Source organism: Candoia aspera, chromosome 1 (assembly GCF_035149785.1).
Source record: "Candoia aspera isolate rCanAsp1 chromosome 1, rCanAsp1.hap2, whole genome shotgun sequence".
In the NCBI taxonomy this organism is placed as follows: domain Eukaryota; kingdom Metazoa; phylum Chordata; class Lepidosauria; order Squamata; family Boidae; genus Candoia; species Candoia aspera.
The window spans coordinates 292,221,856-292,249,716 of NC_086153.1; the positions used below are offsets into that span (position 1 = coordinate 292,221,856).

At 36.4% G+C, this 27,861-nt stretch overlaps 3 protein-coding genes across 5 annotated transcripts in view; 2 read left to right on the forward strand and 1 right to left on the reverse strand.

The window, feature by feature from the left end:
* The window catches only part of SRP54 (signal recognition particle 54), a 54,098-nt gene extending 50,265 nt beyond the window's left edge, over positions 1 to 3,833 (forward strand). Inside the window, exon 17 of the mRNA XM_063290045.1 lies at positions 815 to 3,833. Coding sequence (XP_063146115.1) covers positions 815 to 1,024 — 210 coding nt within the window. The 3' untranslated portion in view covers positions 1,025 to 3,833. The remainder of the gene's footprint in view (positions 1 to 814) is intronic.
* On the reverse strand, positions 2,819 to 23,719 carry PPP2R3C (protein phosphatase 2 regulatory subunit B''gamma). 2 transcript variants are annotated; one of them, XM_063290046.1, is made up of 13 exons: positions 23,567 to 23,719; positions 19,283 to 19,410; positions 17,895 to 17,999; positions 17,677 to 17,789; positions 15,166 to 15,263; positions 13,208 to 13,278; positions 12,452 to 12,584; positions 10,768 to 10,823; positions 10,605 to 10,680; positions 9,059 to 9,195; positions 7,934 to 8,071; positions 6,176 to 6,235; positions 2,819 to 3,913 (listed from the first exon to the last, which is right to left on the reverse strand). In XM_063290046.1, exons 1-13 carry the CDS (start codon positions 23,640 to 23,642, stop codon positions 3,725 to 3,727), a joined length of 1,380 nt encoding a protein of 459 aa, XP_063146116.1. In that variant the 5' UTR covers positions 23,643 to 23,719; the 3' UTR covers positions 2,819 to 3,724. The 2 variants fall into 2 exon arrangements, with proteins under 2 accessions (XP_063146116.1, XP_063146117.1); XM_063290047.1 differs by lacking the exon at positions 17,895 to 17,999 and having other exon boundaries at positions 23,567 to 23,718.
* Positions 23,720 to 23,891: 172 nt separating this feature from the next.
* PRORP (protein only RNase P catalytic subunit) overlaps positions 23,892 to 27,861 on the forward strand; it is a 68,544-nt gene continuing 64,574 nt past the window's right edge. Inside the window, exons 1-2 of one of the 2 annotated variants that reach the window (XM_063290040.1) lie at positions 23,892 to 24,045; positions 26,390 to 27,627. In XM_063290040.1, the coding sequence (XP_063146110.1) occupies positions 26,669 to 27,627 (959 nt within the window). In that variant the 5' untranslated portion in view covers positions 23,892 to 24,045; positions 26,390 to 26,668. The remainder of the gene's footprint in view (positions 24,046 to 26,389; positions 27,628 to 27,861) is intronic. The other variant, XM_063290041.1, reaches the window with a different exon arrangement.

Below are 27,861 nucleotides of genomic sequence, written 5' to 3' on the forward strand. Positions count from 1 at the left end.
TCTTAGCTGTTGCTGGGGATGCCCAGTGTGGCATATCCCACTGGCCTGCCCAACCCCCATCTTTGCAACAATTTCCCTTTCATCCCCCACCCCCATGACCATTAATAATGTCCTTGGCTTTTTCCTGCTCTTACCCCCCACTCCAAACACCTCTGCTTAGAACAGTTGACATATCAAGAACAAAATGGATCTATGTCCAGATGCATTTCATATCTGGACCAAAATGCATGTTTAGTTTGGGTATGAACCACCTGAAAACAGCTATTCCAAACCCAGAATGGTTCATACAGAAGCCATTTTATATATCTATACTTATAAAGAAACGTTGAGGGTATTTTTCAGTGGTGATCATCATGGTGATGACAATTCTGATCTTGTCAGTGTTTCTGATGAGAACCATGACATTTGTATTATCATTTCATTCAATATTGGAAGGTATTTGGTTGAACCTTGAAAGTGTTGCAATAGTATTTGATTTATACCACTTTTCTGTTTCGATAAACACTCAAAGTAACTAATAAACGTTTAAAATGAAAAGCAAACATTAAATTAAAATATATAATAAAATAAATACTGAAGGCACTTAAAAGTTAAAACCTCAGTGAAAGAGGTGTGTCTTTACAGAAACAGAGTGGAAGTCAAATGGAATTCCTGCAGGAAGATGTTATATATACTGGGAAGGTTCCTTCCTGTGTGCCAGAAAGATGGTTTTTGAACAGCAGATGCGAAGAACACCTACAATGGATTGCAACAGTGATGTGGTATTTCAAGATATTCAATAAAGCTTGTTTTAAAATATATGGATTCCTTTTAGGAGGAGGAGGAAGAGGAAGAGAACAAAATGTCAGAGGAAGCAGAAAGGAGGTTTCAAGAACAGAAGCAGAGTCAAGAAGGGATTGCTGTTCAGACAGCCCAGCCAAGGGATACAGCCTGTAGTACATTCATGAATCTCAATTTTGAAACTGAAGAAGGCCATCAGTCTGTTGTAGAAAGTAAACGAGGTTTTACTGTAGTATCTGCTTAGAACAACATATAGCAATACCATTTCTTGAATTGTCAAACATTTGTAGGTCCTTTTCTGCATGTTCAATGGAATGTAATTTATTTAAAAGTATGGCCATGAGAGAGCTATTAATATTACTGTTTCTTCAGTCCATCTCTGTCTAATAAGGCCTAACCTTATTGCTTAACCTATTATGAAATGTAAATAATGGGGTCCTATTTTGACCTTTCTATGCAGAACAAGTAAAAGGTCTTTCCTGATCATCTGGTGCCTTGATGATAGTTATGGACTGATAACTGTGCTTCTTTATGGTTTAAAAGTCTATTATGTATTTATAACTTTACTTACTGAAAGCTAGGTGGAAATTTTAGACTAACTGGGAAATAGGCACTTTTGTGATTTAGTCTAGTTACACTGTTGCACATGTTTATATGCATGTCCAGCAGCCATCTAATTCATGTGGTTTTGTTAATGCCTATTAAAGTAAATAATGGTCTAAAAGTTGTCTAAAAATTGATAAAGGACAAGCTTTGCAGGTCCAACAAACAAGGATCTAAAGAGTACCAGTTGGTTGACATTAAATCTCAGTCTTTACAAGATGTGGTAGAAAAGAATTCCACTATTCCAAAGAGTTGATGCTTAGTCTACATGAATATAGAAGGTGGTATGTTGATGAATGTAACCCTGAACAAAATTTTACCAATGAATGTGCTCTTCATGAAGTATGATAAATTATTAGTACTGAATGTTCATAGCTTCATACCTATTGCTATTCTGACCTTAAAAAACAGACTCAATCACATGGTAAAATTTAACATCTCTGAAATGTTTATTTTTAATTGGAAGAATTTCCTATTACGACAGTTGTGAGTTTTCAAGCTAAAAATCTGTTCTTCACCCTGAGAAACACTGAAAATCTACTGTAAATGCAAATTTTCTGTAGGACAATCCACAAAACATCTGAAACACGAAGTTTACAGATGGAGATCAGGGCCGATTGGGCTGTGTGGATGCGGCATAAAGGGATGTATTTGGCAAAACTGATCTGCTCCCTAAGCACTTTCTGGATGTAATTACACACTTCAGTAGTTTAAAAGTGCCCCTTTAGTCTCTTCTTAAACATATACATTTGTATAAATTAGCTGGAATTTAGAAAGAAACTGCAATATACTGTATAGTGCTAAAGGAGTACAGAAGAATTGAAGATGAAGAATACACCCTCTTGCCTTCATTGTCCTTATCTGATCAGGAGAAATCACCTAGTACATTGCTCCTCCTTTTGATACTTTTTAAAATTTTGGACAGCTTTCTCTCAATATATGCATCCATTCTGGGTTAGAAAAATGATACAGTTGTCAGCTGTAAATTGTATAACACAATTACTCAAATCACTGTACAGGATAAAAAAAAAAAAACTCTTAAGGCAACATAGTTAATAAATCGATTACCTGGCTCTAATTTTTGCTAGTCAGAAATGTTCCTACTGTATTGAATAGGGAAGGGTTTGTTGTCATGAGGTTCTTCTAGTCATTGTGCCTTACCTTTTAATATTTTTTCAAAATATGCAAATGATATAAAATGTTCCTTTTCTTGTAAATGCATTAAAATGTATATTTAATATAATTATAATGATAGTTGAGTCCATGGTTGTTGTTACAGCACTGACAAATGATGTTAGATATCTACTAATAATTGGAGCAAAAACAGTGCCAAAATGTTCACCTTCCTGTGGAACTGATCCTGTATTTATAACATCTAATTTGCATTGAGTTTAGCAGGATTTAATCAACTGCATGCAATTAACCAGACAGTGTCTTTTTAAAATCGTATTCCATTTATTGCCATCACATAATGAGACACTCAAGGCTTCCAGTGTGTTTGTAAAACATGCTATGCCTAATACCCTAATGCTAATGTAATCATTTTACATTTCACAACCGCACTTTAATCAGTCTTAGATTTTGACTTGGTTAAGGTGACATAATAAGCTTAAGATCTGGTTTAAAAAACTGCATCCAATACAGGCAAAATGACAATAAACACCTGCCAAGCATTTAACCAAGCATTTTAACTTACCATGCTTTGCATTTACGGAATTAAAGGATTACATTATTTATACCACTGTTCTTTAACCTGGGATCTGACCCAGATAACAGGGCCATATTGCTAGAGCTAAGTTCAACACTTCTGGAAGACAACTAGTTGGGGAAGATAGATTTATACTCATAACTGCTTAATATACTAGCCGCCTCTGGAAATGAGAGAGCTGTTTAATTGTGTTTAACTACGATCCATCTGATAGGTACAATTTACTTGTAAATTTTTAGAATTAAGCTGCACCTTTGTAATTACACACAGAGAGGAAAGTAATAGATATTAGGCTTTGTTTTAGCAATGGCAATTCAACAGTACAAAACTGGAATATTCAAGAAAAATTCCAAAATATATAACTTGTCTAAAATGCAGTATGGCTTGCTACTGTAGGTTCAGAAATGATTTAAATAAACATTAATTTACCAACAACTCTTTAAACATTTAATAACAGGTTTTCAGTAAATGGTTTTTAAAAACTTAAGTAAGGTTCATTTCACATTTTTTAAAAAAAATGTCCATCTGGAGTTATATGGAAACTTCAGTGATACGTGCAATGAATTTGCTGTTCAGCCTCAGTCACTGTATCAGTTGGGCATATCTCCGATAATGCAGTCTATTCCTGTTAAATCATGTATCGACAAGATCTGTTGTGCTGTCATTATCAGTGGCTACAAGAACTTCTCTGTTTTCATAAGTCCAGAAGCCATTAAGATCAATTAAAATACTGGTGACTGTGTCTCCTTGACTACTATTGATTAAATCTTGAAGTGAAATCTTGTAAGGATCCTTAGGTTTTACCATATCAAAGATTTCATCCTAGAAAAAACACCAAGTAAAATATTAACAATTTACTTAAAGAGTGTCATGGTATAAGCTTATACGCCTTTACAAAACAATTACATTGTTTAATTAAACTAAATGTTCCCTTCTTATACCTTTTTGTTCTTATGAACAGTTTAAGACCACATAGCACAATTACAATGTGTACTAATATGCAGTAAGGAAGGAAGGTGATCTGGATGGAGATATGTAAGCTCTGTTGCCAAGGTGACAAGGGGCTGGAATATTTTTTAAGTGCTGAGCAGCAAGAACGTTTGGAAGCTGCTCAGGCAGATGCCTCCCTGATTCATTAAAAGTATAAGAAGGGGGAAGAGGTACAACGCAATCAGACTTGCAAGATTCTGTTATAGCCAATCCCAATGAAAGCTATTTTAGCCTTCCTGCAGAGTTAATTACCTGCTCTGGTCTACCTAGAAGGACTGACAGCCCTCTTGGCCCTGCCCTCCTGCTTTGGAGTAGCAGCTTGGTAATTTCTACTGCCACCATTTATCTTCCAGAGGACATCTTATCTAGCACCCTCTCCTTAGGCCCTGTGTATGAGAGACAGTAATCTCACACCCTGTGCTTCCTTTTTGGTAATTACAAGATTAAAATGCATAATAATAACAACAACAACAACATAATTATATTTCCATTATTATTTCAATAGTGCAACAACCTGGCTATGAAATAGCATAGAGGTGCATGACTAGATGTTTCAATCTTTCCTCCTCTCCTTTGGAGAAAGACCAATTTCATCGGAAATAAAAAAATATCAAACTTTATTTAAAGAGAAATAATATAAAATCCAACTTTTGAATATTAGAGTCCAATGTTTGAACAGGAAGAGTATAGTTTCCATGAACTGTCCAGATTATTATACGGTGAAGGTGAAAGGTCCCCTGGGCAAACACCAAGTCATGTCTGACCCTTTGGGGGGATGCCGCTTTTGCGACATTTTCTTGGCAGACTATAACGGGGTGGTTTGCCATTGCCTTCCCCAGTCGTCACCTTCCCCATTATAAGATCATTATAAAGCAGCTGCTAACTTGAAAAAAATATACAAAAGAAAATGCAATGCCCCAGGCAGACCACAAGATGGCACTGGTTCGTTATAAACATATCATCTCTAGTCAGGTTCTTTAAAAGGTTTCCATGAAAAGTTTCAATTATTATTATGGCCTTGCTAGAGAAAGTGGTTTCAGATGAAGAAGTGGAAGAAGTAGAGCCAGGAGTGTCAAGTGCAGCACTCTTGTTGCTGGAGCACTGGAGCCAGTGACTCCATACTGGCTTTGACACACCCAGTTCAATGGACCCCTTTCCTGCACCCACTGACAACCATCAGACCCAGAGGTCCAGGCAGCACTCAGTGAAAATCCAAGATCAGAGAACTGAACTTCACAAATCTAAGAGGCTATCCCAAAGGTATGAACAGACCCTACTGCTGTTTGATGAGTCTCAGCTGTGTACTACGTAGAAGCTCAGTATGGCTTGCTTACTGTGCTCACTTCCTCTGGACAGTGGGGCAGTTTATCCAAAGCTTGGCTCTTGTGGGACTTCCGGGGAAGAAATGGTGAACTGAAGACAGCTCCGCTAAAAGCGAAGCTGATGACCGTGGTGGCATGAAGAGCCAGCAAGTAGTCCGGCTCTTCATAATTCCTCTTTGGACAAGGAATGGACTTGAGATCTCCCACAAGTGCTCAAGACAGTTGTTCCTCTCAAGGAGACTACATGACAGCAATCTCCAGCGGGTTTATTGCTCTGGGAGATGAGGGAATAGCCATCTTGCTCGTAACCGTGGTTGGCATCTTCAAAAGGATGCTGGATTCACATACTTCCTTTCCTAATCACTTTTGGAAATTGCTTGTTAACTACTTTTCAGCTCTTAGGATTGACAAGTTTGGATTGACAAGTTTTATAGCACCAGGTGAGTTTCCTCCAACCCTTAGTAAAACACAGTCTATGGGAATGGGCGGCTATAATAAATTTAAATAAATAATAACAATACCTACCTTATACCCTAGATAGCATAACTTCATACTGTTTTTAAAAAGATATTGTAATTTGGACAAATATAGCCAGAATGCAACAGCACCAAGAACACTACTTCTGTTTGTGGAATGAAATCAACTTTATGCAACCATAAGATACAGTATAAGGTATGTGTATACATATTGCTGACTATTAGATATGTCCTGTATTTCAAAAAGTAAGTACATTAAATATTGCACACAAATATGTTTTTGTCAAAATTCTAACCTTGACATCTTGAAAAGAAACTGGATCTTGTCCATGGATTTTCATTTGTTCTTGAATAGCCTACAAGGACAGAGATTAAAGACATGCATAAAATTTTAAAAAACGAGGCTTTTCCAAGATGAATCTATTACGTACATAATGAAATAAGATTAACTAAAATTGCAATAGTTGGGCAATTTTGCAAAGATGCAAAAATGCAAAGATATACTGTACATGTGGCAAGTAGTCATTGTGCTGGATCATTTGCACAATTAAAACTTGACGTAAAAATTGGATACTGCATTTTCCACACAGTGTAAAGCTAATACTATTTACCTGTTAGTAACATTCCAGGGACTTAGATCATGGTCCACTACCAAGAGGTTCAACTGGAGATACAGTAGGCAGAACTTGGAATTTTAAATATTCAAAGCACATAGTAATAAATGATATTTGATTCTGGCCAATATGAATTATTTGGAGAGCTGTGGGCCTGCGTTAAGCCCTATCCAACTCCCTTCAGGAATAGCATGGGTTACATTCAAGTCTTTCACTACAAAATACGTGATCAATTTTACCAAGGGAAAAAGGACTGACCATCTGCTCATTCTATTTGCAATCATTCCCAACTCTTAGCCCATTTAAAAAAAATAGAACTGAAAGCAGCATGCCTCATTGTTAAAACAAGCTTTTAACCTCAAACTTTGAGACTAACTATTATGTGTATGCTGGAAGAAAAAAATAATTGGAAGATGAAGGGCCAAACTGTTGTTTATTACAGAGGAAGTAATCTTCTTCATGCTGCTAAAAAACACAGTTCCTGATGTAGTTTAGACCTGCAGAGCATTTATTGTAAAGGCTTTGAAAAGGTTCCAGAGTTTGGGGGAGGTGACTGTGAAAACCTTTGACTGAATTAGTCTATTCCTGGATCATTCACAATCTAATATTTTTGTTTAGTAGCCACCAAATTGGAGAGGAACAATATTAAGTGGCATGCTGGGGGGTTGGGGGAGGGAGGGATAGATTTTACAAATAATACTTCAGGTTGTTTAATTACTTCAGTCTTAATAAAATGTCTTAATGTCTTAATGTGATTTTGACTGTGAAACAACTCCTTATTATCACAATTTCCAAAAGGATTGCTTATTAATAAGGAATATTCCATTTGCTGAAAATAGAAAAAAGAAGACATTGTCAACTAACACTGATCTTGTGAAGGCTAAGATGGTATTTCCAGTTTTAACATTTGCACTGATAGATGTCTGTGAAACTGTTGATTCATTAATCAATGTACCTTGTGAAGTATTTATTTGCTGGGATTACTAAACATCATTCTGTAATTTTTGTTAATCTGAATTACCTCCCAGTCAAAAAAAATTAGGAAGGGCATTTTAAAATTCACACTAAAAGCTATCATTTAATTAGACAGCAATTTAAGCTTTTCTATCACTGACAGTACCTAAAAAACATGCTGTTGGCCATTAGAGGTTATTAGCAACTCTTTCCTCAAAAAAGGAAGCTGAGTTGATTGATTCTTTAGAAAAAAACACCTTTAATTATAATCAGAGCAATATGGTACTATTATGTAAGATGCTCTGAAAATAATTATGAATTTTTTTTAATGTAAAATTTTAAATGTTTGTATCTTTCAAAAAGTTGACGAAAACCTTACAATAGAGGTACTTTAAAGCAATCACCAGCTGGTTTCTAAGCAAAGGCACAATGGTTACAACAACACATGTACAAAAGAATGACCTACCTTTACAAAAAGGGACTTACCCTAAAGAAATAATTAAGGGAAAAGACATTCAGGTATCCTTTGTTCTCTATATCAAGCAATTTGAAAATATACTGCAAAGCTGCAGGTTCCTTTCTGTTTTCTAATGCAAGTACAAAGTCCAAGTACGTCTTATAGTCCTAAAAGCAGATGCAATCATGTTTATTATAGTCCTCTTTTTAAATTGATTTTGCAAGCAAACCATAATTGGTGACTATTTCCTTGTAGGAGAGCAGTTAGTTTTTAGTGAAAGTCAGCAGGAAATAGAAATGGCTGCTGAAGGAAAAAAAGTGAACAGAAAATGCTTTTTTACTGGCTAAGCAACAGCCCCACAGATTTTTTATCAATGCTACAAAAGAGTTGCTCAGAATTCAAATTAAAAAAACAAATGTGTACACAGTAGATTAATCTACTGCTATTTATCATTCCACTGATGAGAGATGAACAGTTAGCAGGTTAGGGCAATTTTAAAAAGTTAAGACATTTGCTATAAATGTTTTTTCAGCATTTAAGAATCATTACTGTTAATGGCAATGGTTCTACATTATAAATAATGTACAGAATTTAAATTATTGCTTTCTATCAGATTCTAGTTTTGTATGAGCTAGTATAAATTCTCTACCAGAAAGTGAATACTTTTCTAAAAGTCCTAAAAAGCATGTAGTTATCCCATGTTTTGGACTACGGATGTCATAATCATTTTCCAAAAGCCGTGCTCTTGGGGTTGATAAGAATCAAAGTCCAAAACCCCATCTGGGCAATTAAAAATACGGCCTATATTAAAAGGAAATTCTATATTCTATATTTAGACGTATTGTGCTTGTGCATTCATGTCAGTTAATTTCAGATTATAAATTGTTCACTGTTCCTGCTCTTGGCAGAAAACGGGAAATAATGAAGAACCCACTGTTCTCCTTTCACAATGAGATTTCTTCTTCTCATTAAGTCAGTTATGAAAAATACCATGTGTAGATTTCAGCTGCCAGTGAAATGTGAATGTTTCCTTCATTCTATTTAGTTAATATGCATTTTATGTTACGGCCTTTAGAAATGAAAGGAGATCAATTAAAAAAGCAAACATTGTTTCATGAAATGCAGTATATTACTACTATCTATGACTGGAATACCATTTCGCCATCATAGGTCAGACACTCCTGGAAGACCCGGTCCAAAAAGATGTTGGTTAGTGTCCCTGTTCCATATCGAGATAATTCCTCTTTGCTAAGCATGCCATTGTGATCTTTGTCAAGGTTTAAATATTGGCCTGCAGAGGATGGGGAAAAGGGGGAGACATACAAGAGAAAAGGGAGAAATTCATTTTCTGTACCATTTTATGGTTAAAAAATAATGAGGAAAGATGTGTAACAAGTAATCTGCATTTATTCTGAGTTTCATGGTATAAACACATATACCATGACATTTTAGATTTCTAGAGGAAAAAAAAACCCCTAATTTGCAAGGCATGCATTGAAGAGGAATTTTTGTCCTAAGAAGTTGGACAAAAAATATTGTAGGAGCAGTATTTACTACTCACCAATGAGGCCTACTAGCCAGCAAGCCATGCTCTGTTCAAGAAGTCCATTCCAAGCCATCCCCCATGCTACCACCTTTTAATCCTCTCTACAGGCTGATTATTTGTACTCACTGAGCATGCTCAGCCCTGATTAAGCTATTCAGATATTCTTCCCAATTAAGAATTTTTTTGTTTGCATTTATGCAAATCAGAACCTTCAGCATCCAAAGGGGAGTTATCAGTAGGTTGTGTGGACAACCCCACTGCTTATTAGATTACAAAAGTTTCCTTTTTTTATATCATCATCATCATCATCATCATCATCACCATCATCATCATCATCTCCACTCCTTTACATATTGGCAGTAGGGCCATAGCTCTGAGAGACTCATCTCTTCTACATGTTGGAACTAAGTAAGAAGATCCCAGGATAGGGATCATCCCAGAAGATAAATGCTGGTAGCAGAATACTGAGCAAGGCACAAAAGTCTGTAAAAACCAGGACTTCTGGGAAATGGATGAAAATGCCCATCTTTCCCCCTATTCTAGGCTCTGCTACTATAATGCCATGAGTACTGATGGTGAGCAGGAGGGGGCCCCCATCCAGGGGGAAAAACGCATGTGTAGTTTAGCGGCTTTGAACTTTCCTTTGAAGAAACTCAGAGCACACCCGCCTTGATTCTTGGGTTTATCTGTGAAGGTTTCCCATGGCCTTTCAGTTTGGCAGGACTTTTTGTTTAGTAGAGTAGGACAATAATCACTAGAGACTCAAGCTACCACGTCAGCGTGGTTCTTCGCTCTAAGACAGGACATATAACTTCCATTAATTCTGATTTAAATTGAGTAATTTATGGGCCCCCTCTTTCTGCCATGTAAATGGAAATCATACATCAATTAACAACAAAAATCCTGTAGAAAATGCAGTCCAAAACTATTTACCCATGCAACATGGCCCTTTACTCATGGATGGATACGGAATTTTTAGCCATCTGGATTTTAGCACATTTTATATTTTTATTGTCTATTTATATATATTTATGGTATTTATAATTGTATTGAATTTTATATTTTGCTTTTATTGTAAACTGCCCAGAGTCCCTCCTTTTGGGGGGAGATGGGTGGTGATAAAATTTGATAAATAAATAAATAAATAAACGTACCATAAACCCTCAAAGCAGAAGGAGCAGAAAACCAATTTGTTTCTTGACTTTCCTTAGAAAGTTCTTCATCACGTAACTGAATGGATAAGGAAATATTAAGTTAGCTATCAACAAATGTAAAGAACAAACTCAAAAGTCAAAAGTATATCTTAAAAATATCTACCTCTAGTAAGTCATCTAGGAAGCTGCAGGCTAAAATATCCTGTATTTTTATCTTCCCTGGAAAAGAAAAAAATAATGCTTCTTTCACTAGTTAATGACTGTGATATTCTTAGGTTTAAGCAAGGTAACACCCAGGTTATGCTGAAAGCACTTCAAAAGAAACAAACCTAAATTTTGACCTTCTATCAGCCCAAGTTAGGAAAAAACGGAGATCTTTTAAAATTAATTTTATAAATAAATAAAACCATTAAAAAGGTAACAGGAGGATAATTCTATATATTACTTTAACCAAAATGTTTATTTTTAACAAGAAAGAATTCATGTCATGTTCAAATATTATGTTGTTTTCATTGCTAAGATCCCCTAATATTGGTGAAATTTATTTAGTTATTTTTTTCCAAATTTTGTTTGCTGTCTTTCAGACAAAGCACTCACTGAATTACCAGAATACTAGAGGAAAATAATAATTCCATTCATGAACAGATTTCTGTGGAGGAAAAATATTAAATGTCTACCCAATTGTTATGCAGCTTCCTTATTTCCCAAGGAGTAGAACCAAATGGGGAACACCTATGGTTACATTGTGGAAAAGTCAGAATTGCTGCTGTAATCAGGACAAAGTTGCCAACTAGACCTATTCTGGAGGATTAACATGGCAACCACAATGTATTACAAATATCCACAGAGTCAAGACTACTGCAGATGGGTATCAAAGGTGAAAGAACTGTCTTGAATATACAGTTTATTCCATTGCTAGTTATGAATGCTGTTTACGCCAGAGTAACCTGAACCAGTCAATTCCCAAGCAAGTAAGTGCTTCTTCATTTACTTCACTAAGAGATAAAGCTCTGCACGCATAGCTCATTCCTAAGTGGAGCAGCTGCTGGTGTGGTAGCAAATGGTGAAATTGGGGGTTTGTGGTATCATCTCAACGTTCTTGTAAATATCTGTACCGAAGCCACAATAGTGCAACTATTTCCCACAAGTATCATCACCACCTTCTAACTTGCCATCTCAAAGGTAACAGAAAAATGTGAACAAGGAAATACCTTTAACTTTTCATCTGTCAGTAGATGACAGCTTCAACATAGGAAAAAGCAGCACTGTGGTCATTGTGCTCCACATAAATCAAACAAGCCAACCGACAGTGATGATTTAGCTATCTGCTACAAAATGTGTCAGAGCAAAAACATACACGACAAATTAACTAAAAGAAATCCCTTCCTGGCTGAAAGCTTGTCAAAAACTAGGTTGGTACAAAGCCTTTCTTTCTACAAATAACACAGGTTTCCAGATTTATGAGCAAGCCTTCATCTCATCAGGAACTCACTACCATTAATACAGCCAAGAAAAATTGGAAGCTTATGTTTCCAATTTTTACTATAGTTTAGCATAATGCCTTAATCTGTAGAAACTGAGGTAGTCTTCATAATTTCAGTGATTATGATTTACTAAAGCAAGACAGTTTCAAGCTAGCATTATTCAATAAGTTATATTTAAAATTAATCACTGAACTATTGTTAACCCAAAACAAAACCTTTTAATCATTTCTTGATGGCTATACAAGAAAAGAATGGAGACCGGATCATACCAATGCATAACATATTCAAAACAAGTATGTATTTGTATAGTTTGGATTACATTACTAGATTCAAATTTAAAAAAGAGGGGTCATTTAAACCTACCAGTTCTGAGAGGATCTAAAAAGAAGAAGAATTTTCTGACTGCAGTGCATACATAAAATGAGTAAAAGGATTTTTCTAAACCATCCAACTGTGGCAACGTGGGAATGAGTTCCAATATATAATTTTCTAAATCCTAGAAAATTAAACAAGAGAATGTATATTTATACCACAGATGTTATTATGATTGAACCTGAAGCTTTTTACACTTGTCCTATAGTCTGTAGAGGGAACAAATTGAACATTTTTTTCTCTAGGTGCTTTCTTTTGGATAGTATTTGGATGCAAAAGAGGAGTAGCAACAACTCAATATTATCCTCTATTGATCCTCTAAGTCACATAATGCACAAACATTATGTATCCATTCTCTGATGCATACACAATTCATGGAGAGGTGTGACTGTCAAAAACATCTGGCAATACAGGACTCCATTTGCCAGAGTTATATGACAGTATTGTCCTGTTTATTTCAAAGAAACTAAGTTAACTCTTCAGTTGTCCATTATTAACTAATGCTACATGAACAATACTCTCCCCATAAACAATTATAGTAAAATATGATTTATTTATTAATCAAACTTGTACTCTGTTGAAATTACAGCACTCTTAGTGGCATACTTAAAATATTTTTGATGATATATAAATAGCTGATTATTAAATATGTTCCCTTGAGCTGGCTCTTTTTGAATGAAGATAAGGACAACAGAAATCATTTCAGTTATACTAGATAAACATATCACATTATTATTCCGCACTTACTGATTCTCTGAGGTAACCTTGTCCAGCCACATCATATAAACTTAGGCCTATTCTTGTCTGGTACAGCCATACTGTGAAGCAGATTAAAAAAAAATACCCAGTGGATTTCCAGACAAGTAAAATAAGGTATAGTAACAAACTGAAAGAATATTAGAAATATATTGATATTCATAAGCATTCCAACATAAACAACCTGATAATACTACTTCCTATCTAAATCAATTACAAATAAAAATTCTAAAATCTGTTAAAGTAAATTCAAATACTGCATGAATATATACAGTAGCTGCAGAGAGCTGTATGTCATCTGGCATTCTTATATTTCAACCCACAAATCTCCTGAGATCTACTATGATCTCTGCTTTGCTTAACTTCAGGCAGGATTGATGACCACCCTGCCTTCCCATAAAATAGATTATTTACACATTGTTGTAGATAGATTATTTACACAGATTATTGTGTATTTTCTATCCCACCTTTATTATTTTTATAAATAACTCAAGGTGGCAAACATACCTAATACTCCTTCCTCCTCTTATTTTCCCCACAACAACCCTGTGAGGTGAGTTGGGCTGAGAGAGAGTGACTGGCCCAAGGTCGCCCAGCCGGCTTTCATGCCCAAGGTGGGACTAGAACTCTCAGTCTCCTGGTTTCTAGCCCAGCACCTTAACCACTAGACCAAACAACTTACTCCAAAGATTCTTCCAAAAGCAAGATGCTTTTTTTTTTTTTTGGTGAAGATCTTTGGATACCCTGGCTGGGTTCCCAAATTATGTTACATGTGAACCCACCACTGTGATCCATAAAACAAACCACAGTTAAACAAACCATAATTTAACTCAATCTGTGAACAGAAAATTACTGTCATCACTGGAAGAGGTATAGGACAAGATAAGAAAAGCATGCAGGGCTTCTGGAACACCTTCCAACCCTTTTATTACTAAAGGCCATAAGAGGCATCTTCTGTGCAATAAAACAATGTTTTGTGGCTCTTGTTCCTTTTTGTCTGCCCTAGTGTTTAAATCTCATGCCTGAACTTTTTTTGCCTACCATGGATATAACTGATTGGTACAATGTCATTGTTGTGATTTTGGCATGGGTACATACATTTGCAGAGGTAACTGTCAACTGCTGGTCAGTAATTCTAACTCTAATCCATTGGGTTGGGGGAAAAAAGCATGAAACAGCTGAAAATAACTGATTTAATAATTTGATGCTTGAAATTCACCGGCACCAAACATTTTCTGGCGAGATAAAAAGAAACCAGAGCTGTGTTGTGTTTGTTGGTGGGTTTCTACCCTCTTCTTGTGTTGGATCTGAGTTTGTTTGTATATATGTGTTACTGGGAAGCAAAGCGTAGGCTGCATATGCTCTGCCCTGGGGTCACATGGACCATTCTAAGCAGCTGCCCAACACATTTGGACAGAGGGATGCATTTTTTTCCTGGAATTTTTCCTTTGCAGCTCCTACCCACATTCAGCTTATTTTCAAATTTGATCTTTTTTTCTTTTCTTTTTTTTCTAATCCTTTTTTTCTTTCTGTCTTCGTCATCATCATCATTATTATTTCCATATTTTTCCCAACATTCCATTGGATTAGAAAGAATAAAAATGATAGTGAAAATGTGAATAGTCATTATAATTTGCTATTATGATAACAACATAGTGAATGAATAATAGTATTAGCAGTGATAATACTGAAGTAAATCGAGGTAATGATGATGTGATTAATAATTATGATAAACTTAATATTGATTATTATATAATATTAGATTATGATTAAGATAGAAAAACAAGGACAGAATATCAAAACAATACTGATTGATTACCACTCATTTTGGTCTATTCATCCAGCTCATGCCCACTTCCAGGAATATGGTTCTCAACACAGTTTAAAACATAGAATGCATAGAATCTGTATTATTACAGATCTTGTTACAATAGGTTAAAAAGACTCACCTTTTCTCATTACATAATTGAAAAACTGCATGATAGATATTCTTCCATAGGGATCATTATGAAGTAATTTAGCAAAGATTTTAGCTGTGAAGAATTGCCTGTGAAACAAAAAATTTAGTACTCAAGTTTTGCAGATTTAATGTCTTTGCAGATCCAATGTAAGTTTTATAACATTGAAATAAAGGAAATTTGTATTTTAAACATATTTCTGATATTCTGATGCAATTTGAGGGGAAAATTTATCAACCTACTTAACTTCACAAACTCATAACTATATAGAACAGAAGCTATAAAAGGAGATACAATATATTTTCTTATCTAATTATTATAATCAGAACATACATATATACATACGTATCATGTTATTATCTTCATTATGTGAAACACAGAACCAAGTGAAGTTCTGAGCAAAATAAACTAAAGGAGATAAGAAAAAAGAAAAGGAACCAACACTGTTTACTATACTGCTCCATATCTTTCTTAGCCTTGCAAACTATCTGTGCTTCTACCATGTCCATAAATAGATTCCTACAATGCACCTTGTTCTCTAAATTTTTCACCTCTCTCTTTTTAAGAATCTCATCTACTCCCTCCATCAACAACTATCTCAGAATTCTCCTTCCTCTCAACCTATTTACTCTAATTTCATATATTTGTGCACTTTGATCCCTATTTATTCTCCCTGTATGACCAAACCACCTCTATATAAAGTTTTATATCTTTATTATAAAGATATAAGGTTTAATGCAGTGGGAATGGATTATTTAAACTGTATTGGTGGTAAAACAAGGACAGGGTCAAGAATGAATTGATGAATGAATACAGATTAAATATAAAAGTGAATGGCCAGTCTACCTACTAACCAGTATCTTTCTGCCAGAATTACATCTTAAAATGTCTCCATCCATTTTCCCATCTTCAGTAAACATTCAACCAAGACACATATAACCTATTTGCACTATTTAACAAATAGTTTAGATTTGTTTATATAACAAATCTCCAGCCTGAGAGTGTTCCTTGATATCTGGATTCCCAGGTGGTGGATATAGCAAGGATTATGTTTACATAACTATATCTGGTGTACATCTGTAACTGTTTGTAAGCCAGATGAAATGGGGGTCAGTTATTCATGTCTTGGTTACACCTGACTTCACTATCCTTGTAGAATCTCCAGAAGCTCCAACTTGAGATATATATATATATATATAGTTGTCAGATAGGCTGCTAGATGGTGCACAATCATTTAGATCACATGATTATCTTATAAAATATTATGTATTGGTTGCTAATTGCATTCAGAGTTTCAACAATCAGTCTCTTTTGTTGACCAGTCTGGTTTTAAGATTTGCCACAGGGCTCATTTGTGGCTATTATCATAGGTCCATTTATCAAGCCTTCTCCTGCATTACTCCCGGACTACTGAATGCAGTTTTTTAGAAGCTGAGTTTGGTCCCATGTCCCTCTGCCTTTAAAAGATTAATACACATCTCTTCTGCTATGCCTTTAAATGCCAACAATTTTATTATTTACTTTAGATGTTTTGAACATTTTATGTTTTTGCATTTATACTGCAAACTGCCTTTGGTATTCAGTTTGAACAGAAAGACAGAATGTAATTTGAATAAATAAATAAACCAGTCACCAGATTATCTGGTTTTATACAGAAAATTCTAACAGTCCTCTCAGAAAGGATGAACGAATCAGAATTGATGGAATCAGCATTTTGCAGAGCAAAGCAGATAGAATGAAAACAGTGAACTATTAAAAGTATATTTAGAAGAATTTTATCAGAAACCGCAATAAAATATACCCACAAGTTAACATGGCATCTTAGAATTATTATGTTAGGAGATTTTTTTGTTTTAGCTTACATAAAATGCTTTTCTCAGTGTTTATTGCTAATGAAATTAGCAAATGATAAAACTTAATTTCTGTCATAACCTTTTCTAAATATTCATAATAAAATAAAATACAACATGAATCCCTTTAAGGGATTTAAACAGCACAATGGATTGACTCTGTCAGGAATGTAGGGGAAGGGTTGTGGGGAGCAACCTGGTTATAACTATCAACATGGCCATCAATAATCATATTGTTAATAGCTTTCTATTACACTAAATTGTAATATTAAATGCTTCAGTGATTTTAAATAATTTGTTGTGCAAAAATGAAATTTCTTATAAAGTAATTTAGGAATGTAAAACAACGACAAGCACATAAACACACAAAGACACTAATACAGGACTAGTTTTATCCTATCTTTCTCTATTGGAGGGGGAAAAAAGTGTGTGTCTTTATTCCTGGGGGAAGGAACGTGCTGGCCAAAATGATTTTCTATCTGCTCAGAACATGGGAACCCCTATCCATGACATCATGAGCCATCCAGATGAAGTAGTGGCTAAATTCCAGTTCTCCCTCCCTGCATTAAATATCAGATCTGAATATTGGTCGACATAACTAAAATACTATGCAAATCAGGCTTTTATAAGTGCCTCAAAATAAAGGTCTTACTTGCACTTGGATCCGGCTTTTTCACCAACTTTCAAGAAGTTTTCATAGTTAATCATTGCTTCATCCCCCATCATAGGTGGTGTCTGATGCTCATCCAAGAGAAACCACAAATTCTTAAAGAGGAAATTTAAAAATGATGAGGGAAATACCACACAGTGGACAATAATGTTTTTAAAAAATTGATCTGAAATTAAGTAACATTTTCAGTTTCTTCATACCTGCAATTCTTCATTATCTAGCAATTCTCTACTTTTTCTCTGCAAAAAGACTGCTCTAGATTCTTCTCTTAATTTCTGTAATAATATTTCATCTTCTGCTGGCAGCTAAGAAAAGAAGTAAGAGTTGTAATTTGTAGCACAAGTATATTTTGAAACATTTTAATAGGAATTTATTTCTGCTACAGGAATTCTTGAAATTCAGTAACTTTTTGTCCTTCCTTCCTTCCTTCCTTCCTTCATCCATCTTTGGCTGTCTTTTGCCCCTGCCTCAATATCCATTATTGCTAATGAAGCATTTGGTGGATAAAACTGCTCAGATCTGAATGGAGTTGGACTCTGGCTGGACAGTCCCAATAGAGAGGACTAGGGCTTTGTCCTGTGAAATGAACTATGATACATTTGACCTGAGAGTCCTGTGAAAGTTAGGGCTTCTTTAGCTTCAGTTCCACCACCTCCTAGTTTTATCCCTCCCCTCATGGTTAGTTAAGGCCTCTCATGAAGTAGCATGAAGTTGGACTCAAGCAATAATCAACACTTGAATGAGGGAGTGTACCATTATGACTTAAAGAATCTAGGTGTGCCCCCTGTGTAAGAAGCATTCTCTTGACCCAGCTACATTGGTAATTTTTGACTGGTCTCCAACCTTTGCTTTTTAGGCCCTGCAACTCCAGAGAAGCAGAATATCTGGATCCTTGGTAGTCAGGTTTCAGGTCAGGGTACAGCACAAAAACTATATTGGTTGTACTTGTGGATGACCTTTGGACCTCCTTTCATTAGTTCATCAAAATGAGGTTTCACTGTACAGTATGACTGTTTCATATTAGATGACCAAAGATGAAAGTGTTAACAAGCTCAATTTACACTATACAATTATCACAAACTTGTATGTGCAAAACTATTAAAATGTACTGGATATGATGCAATTTAGCTATGGAATTAATGAACATAATTATTTTCCTGTACATGGAGTCTAAAATTCTGATTTCAGTCCCAGAAAAACGTAACTAAAGTAAGCAAGATATACCTCTTCCTAGTGAAAAAAAAAAAAGAATTGTGCCTGGCATTGTAGATAGTTCTGTATACAGTATATAGAAATCAATTTTAAAAATAGGTTTGTGTAAAACAATGATACTGTTTTAGTATCTTGCTTTTGAAGAAACTGAAATTCCTCTTGGATTATTTAGACCATTTGTATCAAAACAACCAGTTTATTCCTGCAGTTTTTAAAGATCTTGAGTTTTAGAAATCTGAGACTGACTGAAATAGTACTCTAGATTATTATATGTTTTTAATGATCCTGGGTGGCTTATTCTGTTTGTTAATTGAACTGTTTTACTATAAGAGTTGTGTGTTCAAAACCTTTACTTAGAGCAACACTGAAAACCTACCCTGTAATAAAATCGTGGTATGTTCATGTAGGAGGTACTGGCACTTTTTCTTTCTCCTTTCCATTCTAGGTAGTATTTTGTAAACAACTCCATCTCTTCATCCTTCAATTCTTGGTCACTCCTTTTAGCTAAATAACACAAGACAGAGTATACTACATTTCATTTATATAGCCTACTTTAGTAAAACAAATTTCTGTATGTAAAATAATTCTGATTTGAATCTCATATACTACTGGAAACAAACACCATTTGGCTCGTCTGTCCAATTCTGCCTCCATGTCCAAAGAAACATTGCTCATAAAATCCTTTCATGCTAAGAACATATAGTCCCTCTTTGCTAGTTTCATGAATGCTCAGCTTCCCAAAGTGACCTTTTATGTTTTCTATAAAAGCAAAATTAGAAATGGCCTATTTTAAAAGCTTTTCCTGAACAGTTAAAACAACTATTCTGCTTTTTTTCCTTATTCAGATTTCTGGGCTGGGGGCAAAACTTTGGATAAAAGGTAGATTTGAAATGTGCTCAGTGATTAGGAGCTAGAGAATGAAGGTGGATTGGCTAGGACAGCTTACTAGCATATAGTATGCAGGGACAGAAAGATACAGCATTGGAGGTGGGATAGGCCAGGTGAGAAGGCCTTTAGATAACTGAACACTATTTCCCTTTGAGATCGTGTCATTCATACTATGGGTCCATGCTAGGTTACTACAGCATATACTGTACCATGTGGGGCCACCTTGAAATATGCTTAGAAACTCTAGCTGGTAGAAAGTGCAGCAAAATGGTTTCTGGTATTTACTTCCCAAAAAATATTGCATGAATTCATTTTAATTCATACTGATTTCTGAGTTGTTCCAGATACAATTCAAAGTGCTGAGTGTGAGTTTTGAAGTTACACTTCTTTTAAACCTTACTTTTAAAGTGCTCTTAATTTCTTTACTTTCATCAGAATGAGTTAAATTTATAGAAAAACTAAGATCATTATGAGGAGACGCAGTGCCAAATTTCAGATAAATTAGTGCAGTATTTTTCATGTTATAAAACTTTAAAATCTTTTTCTGTAATTATCTACAACTGTTTTTGTTTTGAGACAGAATCTGATAAAATTTGCAGGAAAAAAATGATTCAATCATAAAGAAAATCTGTGGAAAGTTTTAGACCAATAAGTTAAGAGGGGAGGGATAATTATGCCCTTCCTTGAATGCAACATAGCTGATGGGTGGGGCTTGAGGGTGGGAAAATCTAAGAGATCAACTTTCTGGACTTTTCCTTAAATGTTTAATTAATCAAACAGCAAAAACAGTTCACAAACTATGGTCTTGTAACTGTTACAGAGGAGAATCTGGGAAACAATAAGATGAAGTGAACAGGAAAACTAAGGATCTCTCTCTACTCCTTCCAACATTCTGTGATTAGGGTCTCCAACAGTGATCTGATTACAAGATTCAATCTGATCATGGCAACTAATGGTCACTGTGAAACGAGCGACTTCTTAATCACTGAATTTTATTTTCTTTCCACTTCCCACCCCTTTCCATAAATGTTTTTTTTTTTTTCAAGGCTGCTACAGTGCGACCACCTGCAATATGTTGGGATTCAGAAATAGCAAATCAGGACTTCAGAGGGCTTAGAATCAGGACAGGACAGATTAGCTCTGTCTAGTGTACCTCACTGTCCCAAACTTTTCCTACCTGCCTTGATGTTTGAGCTCTGTTAAGAGTTCACTGCAAACTTTACTTTTACTGTTACCATTCTTCAAAGATTTTATTTCAGAAGAAAGCAACAGTGTAATTGTCTTAATGATTTGTAGATAACTGGATCTGCTGATGGATTCAAGGACTAAACAATCTTAATTCTCAATATATAAATCTGGGAATAAAATAACAGGGTGTTAACAAAATGCTAGAAAAGTAGAAAAATAAAATAATATTAAATGATAAATATTATTCGTTATGGTCTGTAGCCACATTTGTCCACACATTAATACTCATTACTCCCCAAAATCATCTACTCTACAATTTGTCAATCTCTGCATTAATTGGGTTTTTGGAGCGCTATCAGTTTAAATTGCTCACACTAATTTTCTGGGCCTTGCATAAAGGAACACCTAATTATTTGAACATTCCTATGCACTCAGCTTGTGCCATCAACGTCAATTAATTTTTCCTCCTGATAAAATAGCCACTGCACACTTTAGGGTTTTTTCCTAGTTACTCTCTGGAATCAACTCCCCCTTGAAATACAGCTGGAATCTTATCTCTTGAATTTTAAAAAGGCTTCTAAAACACTTATTTTCACATAATCTTTAAGCTGGAAGAACCTTCTTTGCTATTATTTATTTATTTATTTTATATTCTCCCCATTGGGGGAGAGGGGTGGTTATTTATTTATTCATTATATATATATTCTCCCCATTGGGGGAAAGGGGCGGTAATATAAATCTAATAAATAAATAAATTATTCATTATAGATTTATATTAGGGCTACCTGTAATCTTCTTATCCTGCTTCTTCAAAGTCCAACTTTCACTTCCATAGTGTGCCACAGGGAATACCATGGCTTGCACAATTCTGATCTCTGTAGATATAGACAGCATTTGAATATCTTTTTCAAGGCTTTCATGACTGCTCTACCAAGTGCTAGTCTGTGGTGTATTTCTTGACTGCTTGTTCCTTTACTGTTGATGGTTGATTCTAAAAGACAGAAGCTATCTACCACTTCAGTACCTTCACAGTCGGTTGTAAGGCTGGTTGTTGTATTTGTCATTAATTTGACCTTCTTTATATTTTAGTCCCATTTTTTCACTGTGCTCCTTAACTTTTATTACTAGAGTTTGCAGATCCTCTGCATCTTTCAGCTATCAGGGTTGTGTCATCAGCATAGCACAGAACTGACGTTTCTTCCTCCAATTTTGAAACCACGCTCATCTTCTAATCCAGCTTAATATATATTCAACGTATAGGTTGACTAAATAAGGAGAGAGGATACAGCCTTGTTGCAGTCCTTTGCCAACCTGGAGCCAGTCTGTTTCACCATATTCTGTCCATACAGTGGCTTCATGACCTGTATATAAGTTTCGCATGAGGACAATGAGATGTTCTGGGATTCCCATTTTTCTGAGCACATTTCACAGCTTGAAGTGACTGATATTATTAAAGGTTTTTCTATAATCAATGAGGCACATAGTGACTCCTTTTTGGTATTCTTTGGCTTTCTCAATTATCCAGAGTATATCAGCAATAATGTCCTGTGTTACACAGCCTTTTCTAAAGCCAGCTTGAACATCTGGCATCCCTTTTTCCATGTAGGGCTCTAATCTGCATTGGATGATCCTAAGTATTATTTTGCTAGCATTTAAAATTAAGAATATTATATGTTAGTTTGCACACTCTGTTAAGTCTCCTCTTTTTGGTATTGGAATGTAGGTTGACCTCTTCCAATTGATTGGCTACTGTGTCATTTTCCAGATTTGCTGGCATAGCTTGGTTAGAACCTTGATTGATTCTTCTTCTGTTGCTTGCCATATTTCAGTGGGTATTCCATCAGTTCCTGTAGTCTTCCGACTTGGTAATAACTGAATCTAATTTCATTTTCTAGCACTAAAGGTTCTTGTAAGTAGGAAATATCTTCTAAGGTATCCTGGATGTTGACATCCCTACTGTACAGTGTTTCAGTATACTCCTTCCATCTCTCCATGAATCACTTGTCTGTTTCACACAAACTAAACTAAAACCAATTTGCAGCTCAGTGTATTATACAAAACTAGTAAACATGGCAATTTGGTGCAGTGTACTGTGTCAGTTGAACTATGGCTAGGCAAAGCAAGGATTATTTATAACAGGGCCACTACAGCTCAACCTAATCTCCTACCTTACAGGGCTTTGTTAGGCTTCCTATCTATACTGTCCTGCCTCACTAAATGATTACTAGAACAGACCCAGGCCAGTGAAGTAAGTTAAATCTCATTTAACGTTATTGTGAAACACATAGCCTGAAAAACCACAAGAGGCTACAGGCATTTCTATCCTCCTTCATATTCAGAGGTAGCGCAGCTAGTGCGCTTACATCGTGGCAAAAAAAAGGGTTTCCACCAAACTTAAGCCACCTCGAAGCCTCCAAAAGAGAGCCCAGCGCCTGCATCTCTTCGGGGTTGAGAATCCCCGGAGCCGAGCATCCCGGTCGTCCTAGAGGAGCTGCGCTAGAGGTGCGCAGACAGGCAGGCCCTCCCCCGTGTAGAAGAGACTCCAAGTCACGCGCCACAGGGCTTAGAATCCCTCCCCACTCACGGTCGGTACTGAGGGCCAACCGGCTTTTCAGCGCCCGCTTCCAGTCCATCTTCCGTAACGTTCCCGCCTCAATCATGTACAGCTCCGCTCCCACTAACCGCCGTCACCATCGGCAACATCCGGGAAATGGCGATGACGTCATGTCATCTCTCCTCCATCTTAAGTGTAGGCAAAAGAACTACTGTACAATGTAGATACAGAAAACGGAGAGCAGGGCCCTTAATTAACATGGCTACTGCCTGCCGACTATCGGGTCTTTTCCGAATAGGTCATCCCCTCATCGTCTGCGTATAGATCACGTGCGCTAATCTGCCAATCGGAGGAGAGAGCTTCGATTAGCTGAAATTTCCGGGGAAAGCGTTGCTGAGCCGTCCGGCGTGGTTTTCGTGGTGCCTTCGTTTTTACTGCAGCATGTCATGGAATTTTGACTCGATGTCTTCATCGCCCGGACTACATTGGCCCTGTTTTAATCTGCCAGTGTAAGACGCTAATATAAACTACGTTAAGCAGCATGCCGTGTATGTTGGGCATTTCAGCTAGCGAAAGTTGAACCGATGCCTCTGGTTATTTGGGCTGAACTTTCTGTTCTAGGTGCTCCCAGTTGCTCCCAAATATGGCAGGCAGGCTCCAAAGTAGGCATGCATTTATTTAATTTATACGGCCGCTCTCCTCAGAGAAGGGACATTGTAGGAAAAGAGCCGAGTTATTCTATGCTAGCCAGAAATCAGAAGGAGTCTGCTAGCACCTTTTAAGATGAACAAATGCTATTATAAGGTATAAACTTTCGCGAGCTGCAGCTCACTGCGTCAGATGCGTGGAATGGCTTAACTAATATAGGATTTAAGTCTACAGGGACGAGGTGAAGGGAAAAGGAAGGGCAGATTACAGGTACCTTATCATTTAACCATTGTAATGTGTTAAAACCCATTGTGTTCTTCAGACGGTTGAGAGGGCAAGGGCAAAGTACAGTAATAACTGAGTAGTTAACCTCCCAGGACACTATTATAGATCTCAAAGAAACTAACATTGCCAGCCCAATGAAAAGGGGGGCTGTGGTAATGTTGAGACCGTGGATTAAAGATACTAACATCCCATTAGATCTGACATCTCTTTCCAAGGATATACTCCTGACCAGCTAGGTACCTAAATCAAATTACAATCCATAAATATAGGAGGGCATTCTCCTTGGTTCAATTTGATGCCCTGCCAATTGCAGCCTTAGAAGGGAGATACCTGTACAAAGGCATCCCATTTGGATTAAGGTCTTGCCCATATGATGAAGGGGCTACTGAAATTGTTCAATGTATTTTATTGTACAGTATTGCCTATTTTATGCTGGCCCATAGCCAGAGTTGATAATCCCACATTTAAGCAAATTCCCTGGACACTGATTAATTTTACTTCCAGTTTTTACTCTCAGATAGCCATGACTCTGTTACCCTAAGTGTAGCTCAATTCTGCTATATCATATGGAAAATGCGCAACCAAAAAGCCCAGTTAATTTTACAATGTGTCCCTTTATACATATGGAACCTAAACTGTCAAGTTTTATTATGTACTGGTTTTTGATTACAGTAAAGATACTGATTTACTCTAATGCTAAGTTTAAAAGAAAAAATAAATGGTCTGAACAGATGATAGAGCTTACTGGGATTGCTTCATTTATGCCTTTGTTGGGGGAGGCCTAATGCTGTTGGGCAGAGCTTTCCAAACTGTGTGTCACAACACATTAGTGTGTCGGCTGCAGTGTATAGGTGTGTCACGTGGTCGAGTGATCATACAGGTACTGTGCATGCACAGTATGCATAATCGGGTCAAAACAGCTGATTCCGCCTGACTTCTGGTGACGCGGCCACACCTGCAGTGTGTTAGGATGGAGGCTGAGTCAGAGGAAAATGAAGAAGGTCCATTAGGACCGTTAGATCAATTGGCGGGAAACGATGGGGAAGGGGCGAAAATTGAGAAGAGCCTAGTGCGGGAAGAAGAAAAGCAGCTGACTGGTCAGGGGCATGAGTTGCTGTCACCACGGCCAATCAGCGTGAGAGATTGATGAGCAGGAAGGAGGGCCAAACAACGGAAGGCCCAATTGGCTTCTAACCGCTAATTTATGTATGTCACTATCTCTTATAAGGGGTTAGTTTATCCTCTGGTTTGCTAGTAAAACTGAATTACTGTGTCACGAAATGATCCATGTCTAAAAAGTGTGTCACCAACATGAAAAGTTTGGAAAGCTCTGCTGTTGGGTATACCTGTTTAAAGTAACAGGTTCTATAAGCAAAATCAGACTCTTGATCTATGGCAGTCCTGCAGGTCTCATTTTTTAGGGCTAGGTTTTTTTTTTTAATCGTATGACATAGCAGTTCAGTATTCATGCGGCTTTTCTTGCTGGGAAATCCTTGTGAGGTCCAGCAGCCAGATGTGTAGACTATTTAGCCGTGACAAGTCATGTTGCCCGGGGTGCACCATGAGGAGGCTAGTCTACATTGCACTGAGAGAAAGTGACTGGCCCAAGGTCACCCAGCCGGCTTTCATGCCTAAGGCGGGACTAGAACTGGTTTCTAGTCCAGAACCAGAAGACTCCTGGTTTCTAGTCCAGAACCTTAACCACTAGACCGTGACAGGGTTAGTTTGTCTCTACAAGATGATCATGAGTTACTGAAAACTAAGAGTCTGATTAGCTAAGTGAAATATCAACCTTCTTACCAGTGAGTACAATTTATAGTTTATCTTCATCATTTTAAAGAAATGTGACCTGTTTTTATACAGCCTGACCTGACCTGAATGAAAATCTCGTATCATTGTTCTTCACTCTCTTGTGTGCAGGTACCACTAATGAAGGAACTTGAGAAATATGCTGATGTCAAGCATTTTAACAAATGAAGGAAAAGATGTTCTCATTTTGAATTCAGCTTTTTGTTTTTGTTTTCCTGAGGATGATAAAAACTGACTTGGTTTAATGGGATAGTTAAATATATTAGTGACACCAATCATTTATTGTTCCAGCTGTCAAGGTTTGACAAGTCTGTCAATTTCCTTATTCTTTATATATTTATTACAAAGTGGTTCCTTTAAAGAAATTCTTCAGTTTTTTTATTCAGCATTATGGGTTTTTTCCTCCCAACAAGGAATTGGGTTTTACAGACATTAACATTCTTCCGCATGCCAACACAGCAAAAATTGCCAGCTGTGTGTAGGTGCTTCACTTTTACCACATCATGTAGACGGGCAGAGTCAATAGATCCTAAAGCATTTTGTTCAGAAAGTAAAATAAAAGATGACAGTATGAGGAAGAACAGAGCTGATAAACATAGATTTTCTCCCCACCCTTTCAGTCCATTTGCTGCTGGATCATCCAAGATGAGGGCAATATATCAGAAAAACATTGCAGTTGCAAGGAATTCTCTTATTCCTTTGAAGACCATCTCTCCTCCAGACAAACCTTTGAGTGTCAAGGAATGGGACAAGTTAAAAGAAGAATATCAAGACTATAAAAAATTTGAAGATGTTATGTTTGACAGCATGGTTAATAATAATAGCCCACTAGATGTGGCTAAATCCTTGCTGGCTGCAGTGGCTAAGCGTGATGGAGATGTTGAATATAGTCATTTGGTGAAGTACTTGACTCTTTGTGTTTTTCATAAGCAAATAGGAGAGATTTATGATATCTATAATATTATGAAAACCAAATATAAATACTTAGAAGCATCAGCTTATTCTTTACTCATCAAAGGCTTGAATGGTTCCCCGCACTGGAAAGAGACCTTGATACTACTGGAAAAGATTAAAAAAGTCTCATTTCCTTCAAGACAAAATTATGGAGACTGCATTGAGGGTGCCCTGCTCAACCAAGAAAGAAACCTTGCATTTGAATTGTTTCATGAGATGGTAGCTGAAAATCTGATGCCAAACTTGACAACACTAAAGCTTTTCTTCGACTTTTGTCAGCCTGTGAAGGATGACCATTTGAAAAATAAATGTATTGATATCCTGTACTACTTAAGAGAGAATCAAATTTATCCTGAGGAATCTCTCATGCTCAGCATAAAACAGTGGTTTGAAAGGTAAATAAAGCTTGTCCAGTAACAGTTGTCATTCAGATTTTAGATGAAAGCTGTTTAAAATAATAAACACTTTTTAAATACTGATCAGTAAATCTGTTTATGTTGTAAAGTTGATGAGAAATATATGTAACCTATCAGATCCATGTGTTATATCCATGGTTGGTTCAACAAGCAATACCTAATTCATATATAATGATAAATAATTTGTGATTTATAAACTACAGCTACTGTATA

What these genes read in the sequence shown, in the direction of transcription:
- PPP2R3C (XM_063290046.1), bottom strand. Translation starts at nt 23,642, where the DNA reads ATGATTGAGGCGGGAACGTTACGGAAGATGGACTGGAAGCGGGCGCTG. An exon ending in GTTGGCCCTCAGTACCGACC is followed by an intron (nt 19,411 to 23,566) that starts GTGAGTGGGGAG and finishes TGTGTTATTTAG; the next exon opens with CTAAAAGGAGTGACCAAGAA. An exon ending in TGACCTATGATGGCGAAATG is followed by an intron (nt 8,072 to 9,058) that starts GTATTCCAGTCA and finishes ATCTGCTTTTAG; the next exon opens with GACTATAAGACGTACTTGGA.